This window comes from Dromiciops gliroides, chromosome 2 (genome assembly GCF_019393635.1).
Source record: "Dromiciops gliroides isolate mDroGli1 chromosome 2, mDroGli1.pri, whole genome shotgun sequence".
NCBI lineage: Eukaryota > Metazoa > Chordata > Mammalia > Microbiotheria > Microbiotheriidae > Dromiciops > Dromiciops gliroides.
In genome coordinates, this window is record NC_057862.1 from 237,215,972 (window position 1) to 237,234,739 (window position 18,768).

Consider the following 18,768-nt stretch of genomic DNA (forward strand, 5'->3'; position numbering starts at 1 on the left):
TTGGTCTGATCAGCCAATCGGACGCACTGTAACTCAACACTAACATAGTGATGTCATTTTGGTCCTCTTCTGGAAGGAAGGACAACAAACAACTGTGCTTTTTACAAATAATATTTCATTTGATATCTCATTAGATCATCACAAGCCTGAGGGGTAGGTGCTATTATTTTCCCATTTTACAGTTGAGGAAACAGTAACAGAGGTTAAATAACTTGCCCAGGGTCACATAGCTGAGTGTCTGAGGCTGAATTTGAACTCACCTTCCTGAATCAAGGCCCATAGTACTATCCACTGGGCCACCAGCTACTTCACATTCATAAGCCTCTCCATCAGAAGAGTAAAGGAATAAGTAGAATGAAGGACAGGTTTTCTAGTTAATGTGACATTTCTTTAAGAGAAGAGCAATATTTTGCATTTGGTCAGCTCAGTGTTTGACATAGTGGGAGTCTGATTTTCAGAAGAGCAGTCACAGAGTAGTCATTTTACATTCAAATTCCTTCTACTGATTTGACTATAGATCTAGGATCTTCTCAGGGAATTAATATCACTCCCTATTGTTTAAGGATTTTATCCTTTTCTCACTTTTGAAATAAAGTTTTTTCTTTTCTCTTCTTCATCCCTTATTGACTGATTTTATATATATATATATATATATATATTTATTTATTTATTTTTAGGGCAATGAGGGTTAAGTGACTTGCCCAGGGTCACACAGCTAGTTAAGTGTCAAGTGTCTGAGGCTGGATTTGAACTCAGGTCTTCCTGAATCCAAGGTCAGTGCTTTATCCACTGCGCCACCTAGCTGCCCGACTGATTATATTTTATTGCTCTACAGAGTACCCCAAAATGTCACGATTAGCGATTGTGACATAACAGAGAAGGTGACACTTACACATCTTTTCTTTCATTCATTTACAAAGTGCCTAGAAAATACATCCCATTGCTTATGAAACCATAAAAGTTTTCTTCTAAGTTGAAACTGCACTGGCAAACTTTTTGTTTTGTTTTGTTTTTTTGTGGGGCAATGGGGGTTAAGTGACTTGCCCAGGGTCACACAGCTAGTAAGTGTCAAGTGTCTGAGGCCAGATTTGAACTCAGGTACTCCTGAATCCAGGGCCAGTGCTTTAACCACTGTGCCATCTAGCTGCCCCTAAGCTTTTCTTGGTGATGAAAAAAAAATCAGCTGCCAGGAAATGAGGGGGAAGGAGGAGGAAAGTCACAGGCCTCTCTCCAAACTTCCCTCCTCATCCCACTACCTCCCAGTTTTCATAATCATTATACAGGCAACTCTTATCTCTGACTCAAAAGAATGAATGATAAGTAGCAGACTGTCTTTAAAAATAAATACTTTATGTACTATATACACTAATAATACACACATATATACAAGCAGCTCTGAAGGCCAGGGCTGTTATCTCTGCATTTTGGAACTCTGGGGCTAAAGTCAATTTCTTAGCCTCCAGGCAACTGGTTCTGAGGCAACAGCTTGGGGAATCTTAAAAAATTTCCACTTAACTATGAGACCAAGTGTTACATGGGATATTTTGGAAGCATGCTGACATTGATAAAGAAAACTAAACATTGTGATATAGAATGACAGGATACAGAACTCCAGGGCTGGTGAAATTGAGCAAGTAATAAAGCAAGGGAGAAAACTCTGGAATTCTATGTTCTCATAGAATCGAGAATTGGAAGTTGAAGGGAGAAGGCAGTCTCTGGTTAATTCATCATCTCACATATTATACTTTGACAGAGAATGAAGTCCCACAGGAACACCCCTGCTCTGCCTGAGGGTTGTTCAACACCTGAAATGAACTTCGGATCAATTCTTGGCTGAAGTCCACCAGGGCCCCTTTCACGAAGGTCAAGCTATCAGTGTCAACCACCACACGAGCCCCGCCCTGTTCAAACACCCTGGGAAAACATGAAGAAGTGATTAATTAAAAAGCAGTCATCAAAAACATCAGATATTCTCTCTCTGAGCTCACCCATTTTCAGATACATATTCATTTCCAGTTCCCAGAAATGTAAACAGCCATTATTCCCACCTCCTGTATTGTTCTCTATATTGTACAATACATATATAAAAAAGATATTTTAAATCTATAGCATCTAACTCTCCCTAGTATACCATCCCTAGTGAATGAAATACCATAAAGCACTTTAAACATTGCAGAAATGTGAATTAATTGAGTACTCTACTGAGGAAAGAAATCATTCAAATTCAAAATACTACCATCCCATATCCCCATTCCAAAAAGATAATTGTTTTCTCTCTCTCTCTCTTTTTTGTCAGGGCAATGAGGGTTAAGTGACTTGTGCAGGGTCACACAGCTAGAAAGTGTCAAGTGTCTGAGGTCAAATTTGAACTCAGGTCCTCCTGAATCCAGGACTGGTGCCACCTAGCTGCCCCAAAGATATTGTTTTTGCAGGTGCATCATGGAATCATAATTTTAGAGCTGCATGGGACCTTAAAGTTCAATCTTTTCATTTTTAGAGATGAAAAAACTGCGGCACAGAGAGAGATATTAAGTGAATTGTCCCAGCTAGCAAAGGTCTGAGGCAGATTTCTAACTTGGGTCTTCCTGACTCCCAAATCCAATGCCTTCTTCACTATGCCCCCTAGCTCCCCCTTTTTTCTTGCCTGTCATCAGGATTGATAACTGTGTCCAGAGAGAATTTGTATTGGAATCCGGAGCATCCACCTCCCTCCACCTGTAGCCTGAGGAACTCTGTCCCTTCTGTGATCTCCAGAAGCCTCTGGGGGGGAAAAGGCAAAAAGTAGAATCCATGATCATCCAGTACAAGCTCCTTGAGAAGGATTGGGTTTTTTCCCTTTCTTTGTATTTCCATCACTTAGTAAGTACAGTGCCTGGCAAATAGCAGTTTAACACATGTTTCTTTTTTTTTTTTTTCAGGGCAATGAGGGTTAAGTGACTTGCCCAGGGTCACATAGCTAGTACTGTCAGGTGTCTGAGGTCATATTTGAACTCAGGTCCTCCTGAATCCAGGGCCGGTGCTTTATCCACTGTGCCACCTAGCTGCCCCCAACACATGCTTCTTGATAAGCGCTATGTGCTAGGCACTGTAATAAGTGATAGTGACATAAAGGAAGGAGCCAGTCCCTGCTCTTAAGGTGCTCCCCGTCCAATCGGGGAGACAAACATGCAAACAATTAAATGCAAAGAAGATATGGACGGGATAAATTGGAGATTATCTGAGAGGGGAGGCACTAAGGTCAAGGAAAACTTTAGCTGGGGCTTCAGGGAAGCCAGGAAGGGAGAAGTGCTGGGGAGGAGGCGACAAGGGTGGGGGGTCAGAAAGGGACGTCCCCCCACCTCCAGACCTACCTTAACGCAGCTGTCAGTGAGGCGGATATGACCTTCATTTGACTCGGAGCCCGGAGTCTGGGAGCTAGCAGTGGAGGAAGAGGAGGAGGTAGTGGACGATTCCCAGCGCGGGGAGATGCCCACCTGCGGGGGCGCCCCGGGTGGCATCAGCGGCGGGAGCCCGGAGGCGTGGAGCAGCCTACTGGGGGGCAGAGAGGAGGGTGAGCGCAGGCGCGGAGACGGGAAGCGACATGGGCTCGGGGTTGGGGGGCCTCCTGAGAGTCCTCTCGGCCCGCGTCCCTCCCTCATCCGCCCCGCTCCGGTCAGGCCACGCGGGACGTCCTCCTCCCCGCCCGGTACCTGCCCCTCAGCCGGGAGTTCACCGTTCTCAAGCCCAGGGCCGTTAGCGCCCGTCCCCGGGGCCCTATCATCAACGCCGCCATTTTCCACACTTCGCTTGGGAGCCCGGGAGAGCGGAGACTCCGCCTCCCGAAGGCCTATTGGAGCAGGCGGAGAGAGGCGAGAATTCGATTGGCCAACATGCCGGAAGCGAGGATGGACAAAACAAGGCCGGTCGGGGCAATATTTTCAAAACCTGAGAAACTTTATTAGTCAAATTATGAAGTTGGGAAAAGTAAAGACCCCCCGCCTGGGCGGGGCCAGGCACATGACCCCAGAGCCTCTGGGGTTGGAGGAGGCTGGGAACCTCGGCCCACGTGGGCTGGCACTCTGGCCTGGGCCCCGCCCCAGTGGGTTTATTTGGTGACGGTCGGACCTTCGCTTTGGAGCTGCTTTCTCTTCTTCTTTGTGGCGATGGCCTACTCCTCCTCTGCCTCCGTGCTGCTGTTCCTGGCCTTCGGGGTCGCCGCCCTGGCCGAGCCAGTTCACTTTTTGGACTGCGGTGAGCACTGGGCTGGGCTGGGCTGGGCCCCTGAGACCCCGCCCCCTCCCTAAACTTTATCGGGCCCGCTGTAGGTGCTTTGATTTACTGGATTCAGATCAAGCCCATTTCTCTCTCTCTCTCTCTCTCCACCCTCTCACCCTTTTTTTTGTTGTTTGGTCATTTTCAATCGTGTCCGATTCCTCGTGACCCCATTGGAGTTCTTCTTGGCAAAGATCCCGGAGAGGTTTGCCGTTTTCTTCTAAAGCTCATTTTACAGATGAGGAAACTGAGGCAAACAGGGCTAAATGTCTTGCCCAGGGTCACACGGCTATTTAAGTGTCAGCGGTCGGATTTGAACTCAGGTCTTCTGAGGCCTGAGTACTCTATCCCACCTAACTGCCATTTCCGTTTCCTCATCTGTAAAGTGGGCATAATACTCGCAACAGGGTTACTCTGAAAAAAATACTTTGTAAGCCTGAGTAGTAGTGATGATGATGATGATGAGCATCTCCATAGCCCTTGAAGGTGTTCAGACCTTCTCATTTGTTCCTCACCAGTACCTTGGGAGGTGGATGCTGTTCTCTCCATTTTACAGGGGAGGGATACTGATTGGGAGAAGGTGGCTTGCCTGGGGCTAGACAAACTAGTCTCTTGAAGCTCAGAATGTGAACTCTGGTTTTCTGTGACTGCAAGTTAAACACTGTATCTCTCACTCTCTGTCTCTGTCTCTGATCTGTTTGTACAGTTCTCTTTGAAGCCTGCCCTCTGGGATCTTGAATCACCCCACCCCCCTTCTGTGCTTAGCTGTGTGGCAACTGGACCCCCTCCCCCCGTTTAGAAATACATACTACTCATCAGGTGCCCATCCCCCCAGCCTGGGACAATGGAAAGAAAGAACTCTGATCTTTAAATCGGAAGATCCTGGGTCCTGCTTACTTGACTTTTTCTTAGTCTCCTTTGTAAAATGCCAGTGTTGGATCAGGAGGACCACTGAAATCTTTTCCAGCTTTAAATATGACCATGTGATCCTGTGACTAATTTTACTTCTCCATTTATGCTCCACTGTTTGCCAAGGCTTTTAAAAATTTTACTAGCATTGTGGAAATAAAAACTAAAAGCAAAATTCTTTTTTATCTTACTTGGTGGGTGCTGGTTATTTATTTCCCTTTCCATATATTTTCCATATATTTTGTTGTTTCATTCTTGGCACTTGTATCTACAGAGCCTGACTCAGTCTCAGATCCATTGATAAGCTCCCTGAGGGCAGGGACTGTCTTTTGCTTCTTTTTTGTATCCCCTTGGTCCTGGCACATAGTAGGTGCTTAATACTTATTGGTTGATTGTTCCAAGTTGTAGTGAATAGAGGATTGGATCTGGATTCAGGAATTCCTCAATTTGAATACAGCCTCTGAATAAGGACACTTTGTAGCTGTGTAATCCAGCACAAATTTAACCTCTGCCTCAGTTTCCAAATTTGTAAAATGGAGATTAGTAATAGTGCCTGCTCTTCCAGGATGTTGAGGACCAAATGCTAGCTATTATTATCATTACTAGTTTGTGAGAATACTCTGGGTGCAATCTTCCACTTAAAGTACAGGTCACTTTTATTCAGTCAGTTCTATGGCCACATTGATTTCACCTTTCCCAGGAGAAGAGCTGAATGGTGAAAGGCAGTGAAAGGCGTTGAAACAAGACAAGGGCATTGAAGATTAAGAGTGTCAACTGGACCAAACCTGCCTCTAGCCAGTGGATGGTTTGAGCCAAACAGCAGGCTAGGGTCAGGAGAACCAGGAATCAAACACATTTAATTTCAAAGTGAGGGAAACTTCTTGCAAGCAAAGGAGGAAGATTAGACCCATGTGGGCGAAGCCCCTAATGGGGAGATGGATCCACCTTAGTATTGCCAAACCTTGATTTATACACTTGGGGCTAGACAAAGAATGAAACACTGTATTTAACAGCAGTGGTGAGGCTCAACAGCAACAGTGAGGCAAGGTTGACTAGTGACAAAAAATCTGTTCATAGCAGGGCTGTCTGGGCCTGTTGGTGCTTGCTCAAGCCCGGGGACTATCAGTTCTGTGATTTAGTAGCAGCTTCAAGATCATCCAGAGGGTGAGTGAAAAGGATTGTTGTTACACCAAGCTCAGGGCACAGTTTGGGCTCTGGAATTGAGGATGTCTCTTAATAGTATCTTGATAGGAGATAAGAGGTTCTCTCTCTTTACTAAATAACTTATTTCATTTCCCCATTTTTTTAAACTATAAGAGAAAGTAGCTTTTAGACACCTGGTTAGGGGGAGAAGGGTGTCTGAACCATAAGTGATCTAGCTCTAAAACTACCATAACTTTGTTTTATTAGTAACGTAAAGAAATTTGAAGAAAAATGGGTCAGGAGCTATTCTGACTTGGTTGAAGGAAACCTGTAAATAGGAGGAGGACTTTTTCTTACAAATAGCTAACTAAGGTGTAGGATTATTTCTGGCCAGGGTAAATATTTAATGGGATTTACTTTTGAATTGGGAAATAGAGTTCTTTCCCTACTCAACTTATTTGTATTCATTCAGTTAGGGCTTTCCTGCCCTTCCTTTCCTACTTCTTCATTTTTTGTGTGTGTGCCTCATTTCCTGTTACCTATCTTTCCCTCCCCCTACATCAAAAGGATTTTTGAGGACTCTTCCAACCTTCTGAAGTTTTTTTTTCCTTTAAAGAGAAAAGTTAAGCACACTACTTTTGGTTTTGCAATATTTACAAGTTCTACAAGGTGTTTTTTTCAGTATTGAAAAAAACCAAGTAGACACAGTAGGAAGAGTTAACAGATTGTTTAAAACTATTGCTTTTATAAGAATTAAAATTTTCATGAAGTGCAATACATCAGATATCTGATTTCCTTGATGCTGGCACCACTTTCACCAATATGGAGCAAATAAGAGCCCAGCTCCTAACCATAATGTATCCCCTCTGCCCTGTCCCAGGACTTCTGACATGACTGCCCCAAGATAATTTCAGGTTAACAGATAAAAGAATCTTGAACAAGGAAAAGATCGTATGGAAAAATACAATTTGAGTTAACATTCCAGAATTTTTTTTTTTTTTTAGTGAGGCAATTGGGGTTAAGTGACTTGCCCAGGGTCACACAGCTAGTAAGTGTTAAGTGTCCAAGGCCGGATTTGAACTCAGGTACTCCTGACTCCAGGGCCGGTGCTCTATCCACTGCGCCACCTAGCTGCCCCCCAGAATTTTTGAACAATCAAATTCCATTCCCTCCTGAACCACTCCACTAAACTTTTTTTTCACTTAATAGTATTTTTTTTTCCTCCTTTTTATAAGATTTTGAATTCCAAAATTTTCTCCCTTCATTCCCCCCCCCCAAGGGTGGCAAGCAATTTGATATAGATTATACAGTAAATCCCCTCACTTTGGGGGGGGGGGGACAATGTGGGTTAAGTGACTTGCCCAAGGTCACACAACTAGTAATTGTCAAGTGTCTGAGGCCGGATTTGAACTCAGGTCCTCCTGAATCCAGGACCAGTGCTTTATCTACTGCTCCACCTAGCTGCCCTCTCCCCTCACTCTTAAAGATAAGGCATTCCTCCCACCCCTATGGATAATTTAATCCTTTCTTGATGGAGAAGGTGGGTCCTAGCACTGGTAAAGATAGGAATCATACCCCAAAGCTATAAAACTATATACTCTGGCACAGAAATACTGCTATTATGTCTATACCCCAAAGAGATTTTTTTAAAAGAACCCATATATACAAAAAAATACTATAACAGCTCTTTTGTGGTGTCAAAGGACAAGTTCTGGTATGTTATTGTGATGGAGTACTATTATGATATAATAAATGATGAGCAGAGTGTTTCTGAAAAACCTGGGAAGACTTACATGAACCAATACAAAATGAAGTGAGCAGAACCAGGAGAACAATTATACAATAACAGCAATATTGTAACAATAATCAATTGTGAAAGACTTAGCTACTATGATTAATACAATAATCTACAACAAATCCAATGAACTCATGATGAAAAATGCTAGCCACCTCCAGAGAGAGAACTGATGGACTCTTGGTGCAGATTGAAGCATTTTTCGTTCTTATTTTAAGATTTTTTTGTTGTTGTTGGGGTTTTTTAAATCACAAAATGGCTATTGTAGAAATGTTTTACATGACTACATGTGTGTCATCGTGTGTACATGTGTGTGTTTGTTCAACTTTTCAGAACCTTTTAGGGTTTTCTTGGCTATTGAAATGGTTTTGCCATTTTCTTCTCTAGTTCATTTGACAGATGAGGAAACTAAGAAACAGGGTTAATCAACTTGACCAGGGTTACAAAGCTAGTAATTGTCTGAGGCCAGATTTGAACTGAGGAAGATGAGTCTTCCAGACTCTAGGTCTGACACTCTATCCACTGTGACAGCTACCTGTCCATTCATATGTATAATGGTAAGGGGGAGAATTCAGAACTAGAAATAACACTTCATAATTTAAAAAATTCAGCTAAAAAGACAAAACCCCCCAAAAAGGTTCAAATGTTGGGGGAGTGGTAGTTCACACAAACTAATTTCTTATCATTTAGGCTTCTGCAGCAAGAGCTTTCTACTTTGTTACATATTTTGTGTGTGTGTGTGTGTGTGTTTTGTTTTGTTTTGTTTTTGCAGGGCAGTGAGGGTTAAGTGACTTGCCCAAGGTCACACAGCTAATAAGTGTCAAGTGTCTGGGGCTGGATTTGAACCCAGGTCTTCCTGAACCCAAGGTCGGTGCTTTATCCACTGCACCACCTAGCTGCCTCTGTGTTTTTGTTTTCATTCCTTTTTCATAATCCTGTACTTGCTCTCCAGGCTCTGCTGTTGGAAAAGTTGAGGTGGTGGAAGTGATCCCCTGCCCCATTCAGCCCTGCAGATTGCATAAAGGAGAATCCTACAGCGTCAATGTCACCTTCACCAGTGGTAAGTTAAAAGATTATTTGGTCTGACTCACTTGAAACTTGATAACAATAGTATTTATTCACCTTTATCTAGTCCCTTACCTTGAAAAAAGGCTTTCACACTTGGTTACTTTTCCAAACAACCCTGAGTTGTTAGGTAGTACAAGTATTATCATCTTCCATTTTGTAGATGAAGAAACTGAAGCCCAAACAGGTTAAGACTTCAAGGCCTTCAGGCCACTTTCAGTGGGACTTGAATCTGCTTCTAAGTAGGTGCCTTCCACCCCTTGTTGCCCTTCATTTATCCATTTCTTTGCAGGTACCTTAAGAGAAAGAAGTTGTGTCCTATCTTATTTTTAAATTTAGTCTATTTTAATTTTCAGTCTTCTCACCAAACAGATTCAGATCATTCAGATACAAGAATAATCCCCAAAAGCTATATGCTTGTCCTTTACTGATGGGGAAAAAATGAGCCATACTTATTAATTTTAACAAGGTCATAGCCAAGTCTGATGGATTTTGCTGCTGGTCAGTGTCTATATAATTACATGGTTGTGATCAGTGTATATTATTTGGTTCTGCTTTCTTGATATTGTATAATTTCATATGCCTTCCCATATATGTTTGAATTCTTCATATTTGTCATTTCCCCAGTCCCCACAATATGCCATCATGTTTGTGTACTATAATTTATTCAACCATTGCACCCAGTCATTGGGCCCATATTTTATTTCCAGTTTTTTGCTTTTAAATCTAAATGCTCTTTTCATGACAACATTTTGCCCGTATTTATAGGCACAGGCTCAGAAAGTGGGGAGGAAGAATGTAATTGACCTAATCATGCAGTGGTACTTCCCAGTTTAAGCAGGGCTGTATCTTCCAGAATATCCATGTTCCTTTTGAAAGTTGGAAGAGACCTCACAAGCCAATGAGTCCTCTATTATGGCATCTTTGACCAGTGGTCATCTAACCTTTTTGTATACTTTCAGTGATGTCTTAGTGGCCAGGGCATTCCGTTTTATAATGACACTAATTAGAGTGTGCTAACACCTTCTGCTCTCTAATTTTTGCCAATTCCTCTTAGTTCCTCTGGAACCCTATAGAATAAGTCTAATCCCACTTCTACATGATGAGCCCTTCAAAAATTTGAAAATGGGTATCGTGTTGTTTTGGAAGGATGCATAAATGACCAACTGAATGTAAAAGTGTTTATTAAGGGCATACTATGTGCAAAGCACTGATGATACAAATAGAAGAGTAAAACAATCTGTTGCTAAAGAGCTCATATTTGTGCAGGAGGTTTCCTGTGAAGATCCAATGGAAAGATTCTTTAGTCCTCAGGTTCAGTGACAAAGCCAATTGTAATACATTGCCTTTGATGTCATCCCACCGAAAATTTTCTGAGTGTTTCTGAGCTGTGGCTATAGGGCCTGAGGTACTGCTTATTCCCAAGGCTCTGGAGTCCAGGGGCCTGGCTGCCTCCTCATGGTCTGAAGGGGGAGGTTTGGTCCAAGTAGCAGCAGTAATTTGATTTCCTGTCTCTCAGTAGACCCTGTTACTGCATTCAGGTAAGACGATCCCCCTCTGGGCCTCAGTTTCCTAATCTGTGAAAGGAGTAAAACTAAATGGCCTAAGATTCATTCCAGTTCTAAACTTGTGACCACTATATAGACCATAATGGTGCCAATTCTGTAGAGTGGAGATCTTCCAGAAATCTGCCTTCTCTGAACCTAAGTTCCTTGAGGGCAGACACTGTTTTTGTAAATTTAGGTTCATAGGAACATGGGGTAGAAGGACTCCCAAGAGTATCTAGGCCAATCCCCTCATTTTACAGATGAGAAAACTGATGCCCAAGAAGGTGAGTGATTTGCTCTACGGGTCATTCAGGTAGGAAGAGGCAGAGGGGAATTTGAATCAAGTCCTCTGATTGATATTCCCCAGCACCTAGCTGAGTACCTTGCCCATAGTAGGTGCTTAACAAATGTTGAATTGAATTATTGTACTTGGAGCAGTGACCTGCCTGAGAACCAAGAGTTTTTGCTTTGGCAGTACCCCCCAAGGCTTAAGAACTCCAAGGATGGGGGGGGGGGTGGCTAGGTGGCGCAGTGGATAAAGCACCGGCCCTGGATTCAGGAGGACCTGAGTTCAAATGCGGCCTCAGACATGTGACACTTACTAGCTGTGTGACCCTGGGCAAGTCACTTAACCCCCATTGCCCCGCAAAAAACCCAACCCCCCCCCCCAAAAAAAAAAAAGAACTCCAAGGATCCAGAAGACTTGAATTGGTAAAAACTCAGCAAAATTCCACCAGAGTTACTTGTAGAGCTTTGTCAGAGATCCCTGGGGCTCCTTTAAAAACCATATCTACATATCCCCAATTCAGTTGAGTCCCTTGAGCTTTGGGGATAGACCCAGAATTGCAGATTAGGTACTTGGATTACAGGTTAATTCATTGTGCCTCTCTTCTTTTTTGGGAAAAAATGCAGCCATGCAACAGACAGCAAGCTACAGTCAGGGCACAAAGTCACGGGGTGGTTTATGCAGCTTGCCCCCACAATTGCGGGGGGGAGGGGTGCTGTAGTTTTAACACAAAACATGGAAATCCCCTCCTTAGAGGGACTGAGGAAGATGGGGAAACACATCCTCAACAAAATACCCCTTGGCATTGATTCCGTAAGGGCTGGTTATTTGGCCATCACTTTGTCTGGTTTTGTTTCCTCTACAGATATCTGGTCTCAGAATACTACTGCTTTAGTGTATGGCATTGTGTTTGAGGTCGAAGTACCTTTCCATATCCCTGAACCTGATGGGTGTAAGTGTGGCATTAATTGTCCCATTGAAAAAGGCAAGACCTATAACTACTTGAACAAACTGCCAGTAAAGAGTGAATACCCCAGTGTAAGTGACATTCCTGTCCCAGGCCTTAGGGATCAGTCCTGTTGGGGCAGTGGGTGGGTTTCGTGTGTGTGTGTGTGTGTGTGTGTGTGTGTGTGTGTGTTTATGCTGCAACAAAACCCTGAAGAAGGAAGCGAATTTTCTGATACTCAGTGATGATGGTGGTGGTATAAGCATGTCCTCATTTATCTATTTACAAAATATCCTAGTAAGTAGGCTGAGACTAATAATACTTCCATGTTTTTGTCTTTGTGAGAATTCTCTCTGCTGGTGAAAATCATAACCCCTCGACACCTTTAGTGTTTGGTTTAAGAATTGTGGTCAAAAAAGTCATCCCCCTCTCCCAACCTAGTGATAAACCTCTCTGAACTAATCTAGGTCAGTCCTTAGATGCCAACCACATGGCCCTTGGGGTGCAAATGGCACTTTTTGAGGGAAGATTGTGCTTTAAATTTCTATATAGCCCAGCAGACATTCTGTGTTATGGGCACAGACTGTACCCCAAACCCTTATATACCATTGGCAAGGGAGAGTACATGGACCCACCAGTTCAAGTCCATTTCCCCTTTTGGAAAAGCACTTCAAACAAAGCACATCCTCTCTTTACAGTGAGTAGTACATTTTTGCACACAGATGCTTGATTCAAAAATGAAAGGGTGGGGGAAGATAGGCTGTGATGTTTCTATGGAATTAACTTTTCATAGATTTGGGGCAGATGTGTGGCACAGTGTATGGAGCACTGGGCCTGGAGTCAGAAAGACCTGTGTTCAAATCCTCCTTCAGACACTTTTTTTTCTTTTTTTTTTGGGTGAGGCAGTTGGGGTTAAGTGACTTACCCAGGGTCACACAGCTAATAAGTGTCAAGTGTCTGAGGCCAGCTTTGAACTCAGGTCCTCCTGCATCCAGGGCTGGTGCTTTATCCACTGCGCCACCTAGCTGCCCCTTCCCTCAGACACTTAATAGCTGTGTGACCCTGGGTGAGTTATTTAACCTCTGTTTGCCTCAGTTTCCTTGTCTGTAAAATGGGAGTGATAATAGCACCTCCCAGGATTATTGTGAGGATCAAATGAGATAATTATAAAGTGCTTAGCATAGTGCCTGGCACATAGTACTGTATAAACGTTAGCTGTCATCATCATCATCATCGTAGTGTCCAAAGTGGGAAGGGAGCAGAGGGGCACAGCAGGGGCTCCCGGAAGGCGTTGAGTTCTGATCACCGTTTCATTTCCTCTTATCCTGTTTTTTTTCCCCTCTAGATGAAGCTGGTGGTGCAGTGGAAGCTTTTGGATGACAAGAAAAATCTTCTGTTCTGTTGGAAGATCCCAATAGAAATTGTGTAAGCTGATGAGCTACACTCCACCAGTATGTTTGTCTCAGGATGAGAGGGGGTGAGGGTGGGGAGTTGGGTTATTGGGAAAGGACGAAACCTGAAACAAGCTCAGTGCCGTAAGAAGGGGATTTCCAGCGTGCTGCTTTATACATCCACACCCCGCTCACTGCAGGGTCAAGAACTGTGAAGCCCATGTGAGCCCAGAGAGTGCGAGTGTGCACAGCATCAGCATTCTCTGCCCTTGGCATGGGGAGGGCCCAGCAGGAGGCTAACCTCAGGGAAGGCTGTTTCCAGATGTCTGGGAAGTTGGCATTGGTCAGGGGACTCTATTCCAAACTGTGGTGATGCAGGGTGGGATATTAAATCTCATAAGCTTTTCAACCCAAGTGCCTCATTGTGAATCCAACATTCCTGTCTAACACTTTGTGTAACCACTCCCTGACCCCAGTTCCTACATCGTCAGTGTTTCTGACATCTGCCTCCTTCCACCAAAGAGCTCAGTTGGCGGGAGCTCTGAATCGATGAATGGCTATTGGTCTTATTTTGTGTCAAATATTTCTGTTTTAATTCTGCCTTATGTGGCTTTTACTGAACAAATGGATGATTTTTTTTTGCACTAATTTGTGGTGAATACACAGCAGCACATATCAGCTGAATCTGTCTTTTTTTAATCTCATTAACTTGCAAACTCTTAATGTACCTGGAAATTCCTTTGAATAAAAATTTTATGAATCTTGCCTGTTCTCTTTAGGGGCTTTCCAGCTGCTGCTTTTCAGATAAAATGCCATCTGGAGGCTCTGGTGGTCCTGGGGTCATAGAGGAAAGCTTAGAACCACCAGAGAAAGATAACTAGGATGGTAAATGACTTTGAGAGCATACCACATAAGGACTGGTTAGGAGCAATGGAATTTTTTTTGCTAGAAAAATGTGATAGCTCTCTTGGAATTTTCGAAGGGCTGTTTTGTGTAAGAGAGATTAGATGTGCCCCATTTGGTGCTAGAGGACAGAACCAAGGGCATTGGGTCTAAGTTTAAAAGAGGAAAATTCATGTAAACTGTCCCAAGAGATGGTAGGGTTCCCCAATTTATGGTTGGGAAAACTGAGGCAAATAGAAGTTAAATGACTTGCCCAGTGTAACATCACAAGTGTCTGAGGCTGGATTTGAACTCTGGTCTTCCTGACTCCAGGGCCAGAGTTTTATCCACTATGCCACTAGCTTCCTCAAAAGTACTTTAGAAATACTATAGAAGTCATTGTCCCTGCTTTCCAAATGAGGAAACTGAGGTTGTCAGCCAATACGCATTTGTTAAGTACCTATCTGCCAGGCCCTGTGCTAAATGTGGGGGATACAGAGAAAGGCAAAATAGTCTGCCTTCGAGGAGTGCACAACTTGGGGGAGACATCTAGCAAACTGATATGTACAAACAAGTAGGAAATCATTAACCGAGGGAAGGCACTGGAAAAGGCTTCCTGTAGAAAGTGGGATTTTAGTTGGGACTTGAAAGAAGCCAGAAAGCAGAGTTGAAGAGAGAGCATCCCAGATACTGGGCTCAGCCACAGTAAGTGCTGAGTTAGGCAAGTGTTATGAGATCAAAGAGTATTGAAGGGAGGGGGAGTGCAGAGTAGTGAGGTGTAAAAAGGCCCTCTGACAAGTTAGCCAGAATCATCCTAATTTGTTATATCAGTGCCTGAAAAGGACATTTCACTGGCCCTCTTCGTCAGAGTCCCAGCCTTTGGTTTTGGATACCCTGTAATATTCCAGTTAAGACCACCAGGGGACAGCAACATGTCAAGAGTAGAGTTCCAGCGGTACTCAGGTTTACAAGCAGGAGAGGAGGGCTTTGGCAGGAATTCATTTAGCCACTTAACTGATTAAATGAAAACTTTTGATGATGCTGGTTCTAGCGCCCCCCCCTCCCGCCACACTGTGCCTGGACTGTCACATCCAGATACCATCACATTTTATTCCATCCGAAAATAAAGCCAGAAAACTGTCAGTTCCAAATTCCATTGGGTATCCAAGCTCTCAGAGGATAAAGGCTCAGGATGAGCAGAGTGTTAAGAGCCTTTGGAAGACAGACATCAGCCCACTCCAGAGGAAGGAGAATCACCCTTCCCCCCCACCGAAGCATTTTTGGTGTGTGAGTTGCTCTGAAATTTTGTACTTTTGGTTAAGCCCCATGAATCTCTTATTCTTTTCCTTGCCTTTTCCCTGTACCCAAAATGTGCCATTTTTACCCCCTTGGAGTCCCAAGACTTTCCCTTTGTATTCCTTTGTTGATGTTTTTCTCCACTTCCACCCTCAGTAGAAAGGGAGTGGTAAGAAATTAATAATTTATTAAGAGCCTACTTCTGGAGGGCAGCTAGGTGGCCCAGTGGATAAAGCACTGGCCCTGGATTCAGGAGGACCTGAATTCAAATCTGGCCTCAGACACTTACTTGCTGTGTGACCCTGGGCTTAACCCTCACTGCTCCTCCCCCCCCCAAAAAAAGTGAGCCTACCTATGTGCCAGGCACTGTACTATGAACTCAGAATACTCCCCCGCCCCCCAAAAAAAAAACCCAACAACCCCACAACATTCTCTCCCTTAAAGAGATTACAATCTAATGAAGGAAGGCAACAAAAAAGAAGTTAAGTAGGGAGGGAAGGAAATGTATCTGTGGCCTGCATCTGTGATAAAGGAGTCCAGAGAACTGCAGGCAGTTTGGAAGTGAAGAGATGACTGACCCAGATGCCTGCCTCAAATGGGGTTCCAGAAGCAGCTCCCCATAACCACCCCCTTCAGTTAGAGGGAGCAGTCCCAGAAGCAGGGGCTGCCAGTGAAGAGAGGTTCAATTAATGACTTTGGAAAGTAATTCAAGTGCATTCAAGAGGCAAGGTAGTAGTACAACAAGGCTACTGGTTTTGGAGTCAGAGAATATGGGTTCAAATCCTGCCTTTGGTACTAACTTGCTGTGTGAAATGGGTCTTTTGGGCAAGTAACCTGAGTCACCTCCTGCTTCCATTTTGCCATCGATAAAATGAGAGGCTAGATGGCCTCTGAGCTCTCTTCCTCATGATTCTATGTTTACTAATGTTCCAAGGCCACTGACTGTGAGGCAAGCCGCAGTGAATGAGGGGAGGGTCCAAGGGTGAGATTTGTCAGAAAGGTCTCCCTCTGAACAGAAAGTTCATTGAAACCCTTCTGAGTCATTGAAGCAGAAACACAGAATCTTGCTCTATTTGGATTAAAAAAAAAAAAAGGTCAAGCTCTTTCTGAGTCAGAGTTGCTCGTATTCTCTGCTTGTATAACTAAGCCATGAAGGCAGGCTTCTTAGACACAGTCATTTTTCTCCCTCCTGCACAAATTCCATCCCAAAGAAAGCGGGACCTCCCCTGTCCTCAAAGAAAATAACCTGAACCAACACCCCACCCACCCAGCCACCCACTGCTGAATTGTCTGAGATTTATAGAGGAAGAGAATATGATGGGACATTTTATCTATCTGCAATTTGAAAGAGGGACACCAGATGCAAGGTACAGGAGAATCTAGCCTGAGGCTGCGATGATGATGATGATGATGAAGGTAACTTTTCTTTTTACAGGGTCATTGTAAATATTCGTTATTATTAATAGTAATGATAAACGACATTATCAGTTTAAGGTTTGCAAAGCAATTTATTTACATATGTGATATCATTAAAGGCTCATAACAACCCTGTGAGAAGTGCTACATTTTTTTATTACCCACATCTCAGACTTGGCAGTTAAATGATTTGTGGGTCATGCAACTGGTAATCATGTGAAATGGGATTCAAACCAAAATCCGCACTGGATCTTCATGCACTTCAATATAATACCTCATGTTTATCTGTTGCATCAGAGTTTGCAAAGTGCTTTCCATATCGCATTGAATTTGAGCCTTGTAACAGCCCCGTGAGGTAGGCGTGAACAGGTATAATTAACCCTATTTTCCAGCAGACAGACTCAAACATCAAGCGGCTTACCGTGATCTTCTAGCTGGTCAGCATTAGAATCCAAATATGATCCTAGGTCTTCCTCAGTCCAAAGCCAGCTGACATATTAACTCTAGCTGGACCCAGGTCACTGCATTAGACCATGTTTCATATCCCATCTGGCAGCATACCCCCAATCATTTTGCCTCCCCTCCCCAGGCAGCCCCCATTTCTACTTTTTGCTCTAGACTTAATAATCAAATCGATAACTACTAGACTACCATTGTTCCTTATAACATATTTGTCAATTTACTACCCTGTGGATCAAGTCACCATCCCTGTGACTCCCTAGACATAGACACTCCCTTTTTAGTTTCCATTCCCATCGATGTGTTTTCTTGTTTCTCAAAAGCAGAGACACTCGCAGTTTGGTTTTGTATCCCCATTGCTCAGCATCTGGCCTGACATACAGTAAGTGTTTAATAAATGCTTTCTGATTAATTTATTCTAAGTACAGCACTCTATCCACTATGCCATGCTGCTTCTCCAGAATTAAGATGATATTATTATTATTATTATAGTAATATACATTTTCATTTATGGTTTTAGGTTCCATTTTTTATCCCTCCTCCCCTCCCCATTCCTTGAGGTGGTAAGCAGATATAGGTTATACATGTACAATTATGTAAAACATTACCACATTAGTTATTTTGTACAAGAAAATTTGAATAAAAGGAAAAAAATGAAAGAAAGTGAAAAATAGCATGCTTCAGTCTGTTCTATCAATATCAGTTCTTTCTTTGGATGTGGATAGTATTTTTCATGAATAGTCCTTTGGGGTTGGCTTGGATCATTTTATTATTGAGAATAGTTAAGTCATTCACAGTTCTTCATCAAACAATATTGCTGTCTCTGTGCACAATGTTCTCTTGGTTCTGCTCTCTTCACTATACATCAGTTCATATAAGTCTTTCCAGGCCTTTCCGAAATCATCCTGCTTGTCATTTCTTATGGCACAATAATATTCCATCACTGTCCTATACCACAGCTTGTTTATCCATTCCCAATTGATGGGCATTCCTTTGATTTCCACTTTTAAACCACCACAAAAAGAACTGCTATAAATATTTTTGTACAAATAGATCTTTTTCTTTCTTTGGGTGTGAAGATGACTTATTATTGATGATAATGGATACTGACTATGGTTACTACTACTTTTTTTTTTGTGGGACAATAAGGATTAAGTGACTTGCCCAGGGCCACACTGCTAGTAAATGTCAAATGTTTGAGGTCAAATTCGAACTCAAGTCCTCCTGAATCCAGGGCCAGTGCTTTATCCACAGAGCCAACTAGCCTGCTACTACTACTAATAAGCTTTTTTTGTTGTATAGTCAGTTCTTATTTAACTTTTTCAATAATAATAGCTTATGTCTGCATAATAATAGATGTTAAAGCTTGCGAAAGACTTCTT

The 18,768-nt window shown here is 43.1% G+C and overlaps 2 protein-coding genes across 2 annotated transcripts; one reads left to right on the forward strand and one right to left on the reverse strand.

The window, feature by feature from the left end:
- Positions 1 to 1,329: 1,329 nt before the first annotated feature.
- Positions 1,330 to 3,800, reverse strand: ISCA2 (iron-sulfur cluster assembly 2). Its single transcript, XM_043986000.1, has 4 exons — positions 3,690 to 3,800; positions 3,351 to 3,531; positions 2,645 to 2,760; positions 1,330 to 1,914 (listed from the first exon to the last, which is right to left on the reverse strand). The coding sequence occupies exons 1-4, from the start codon at positions 3,770 to 3,772 to the stop codon at positions 1,740 to 1,742; spliced, it is 555 nt and encodes a 184-aa protein (XP_043841935.1). The 5' UTR covers positions 3,773 to 3,800; the 3' UTR covers positions 1,330 to 1,739.
- A 164-nt stretch (positions 3,801 to 3,964) lies between these two features.
- Positions 3,965 to 14,098, forward strand: NPC2 (NPC intracellular cholesterol transporter 2). Its single transcript, XM_043986002.1, has 4 exons — positions 3,965 to 4,230; positions 9,051 to 9,158; positions 11,862 to 12,034; positions 13,288 to 14,098. The coding sequence occupies exons 1-4, from the start codon at positions 4,143 to 4,145 to the stop codon at positions 13,369 to 13,371; spliced, it is 453 nt and encodes a 150-aa protein (XP_043841937.1). The 5' UTR covers positions 3,965 to 4,142; the 3' UTR covers positions 13,372 to 14,098.
- Positions 14,099 to 18,768: the final 4,670 nt, after the last annotated feature.

Excerpts from the sequence above, each read along its gene's own strand:
- ISCA2 (XM_043986000.1), bottom strand. The coding sequence starts at position 3,772 with ATGGCGGCGTTGATGATAGGGCCCCGGGGACGGGCGCTAACGGCCCTG. Across the intron at positions 2,761-3,350 it reads TCACTGACAGCTGCGTTAAG|AGGCTTCTGGAGATCACAGA; the intron begins GTAGGTCTGGAG and ends TTTCCCCCCCAG. Across the intron at positions 1,915-2,644 it reads GTTATCAATCCTGATGACAG|GGTGTTTGAACAGGGCGGGG; the intron begins GCAAGAAAAAAG and ends ATGTTTTCCCAG.
- NPC2 (XM_043986002.1), top strand. The coding sequence starts at position 4,143 with ATGGCCTACTCCTCCTCTGCCTCCGTGCTGCTGTTCCTGGCCTTCGGG. Across the intron at positions 9,159-11,861 it reads CAATGTCACCTTCACCAGTG|ATATCTGGTCTCAGAATACT; the intron begins GTAAGTTAAAAG and ends TTTCCTCTACAG. Across the intron at positions 12,035-13,287 it reads TAAAGAGTGAATACCCCAGT|ATGAAGCTGGTGGTGCAGTG; the intron begins GTAAGTGACATT and ends TTTCCCCTCTAG.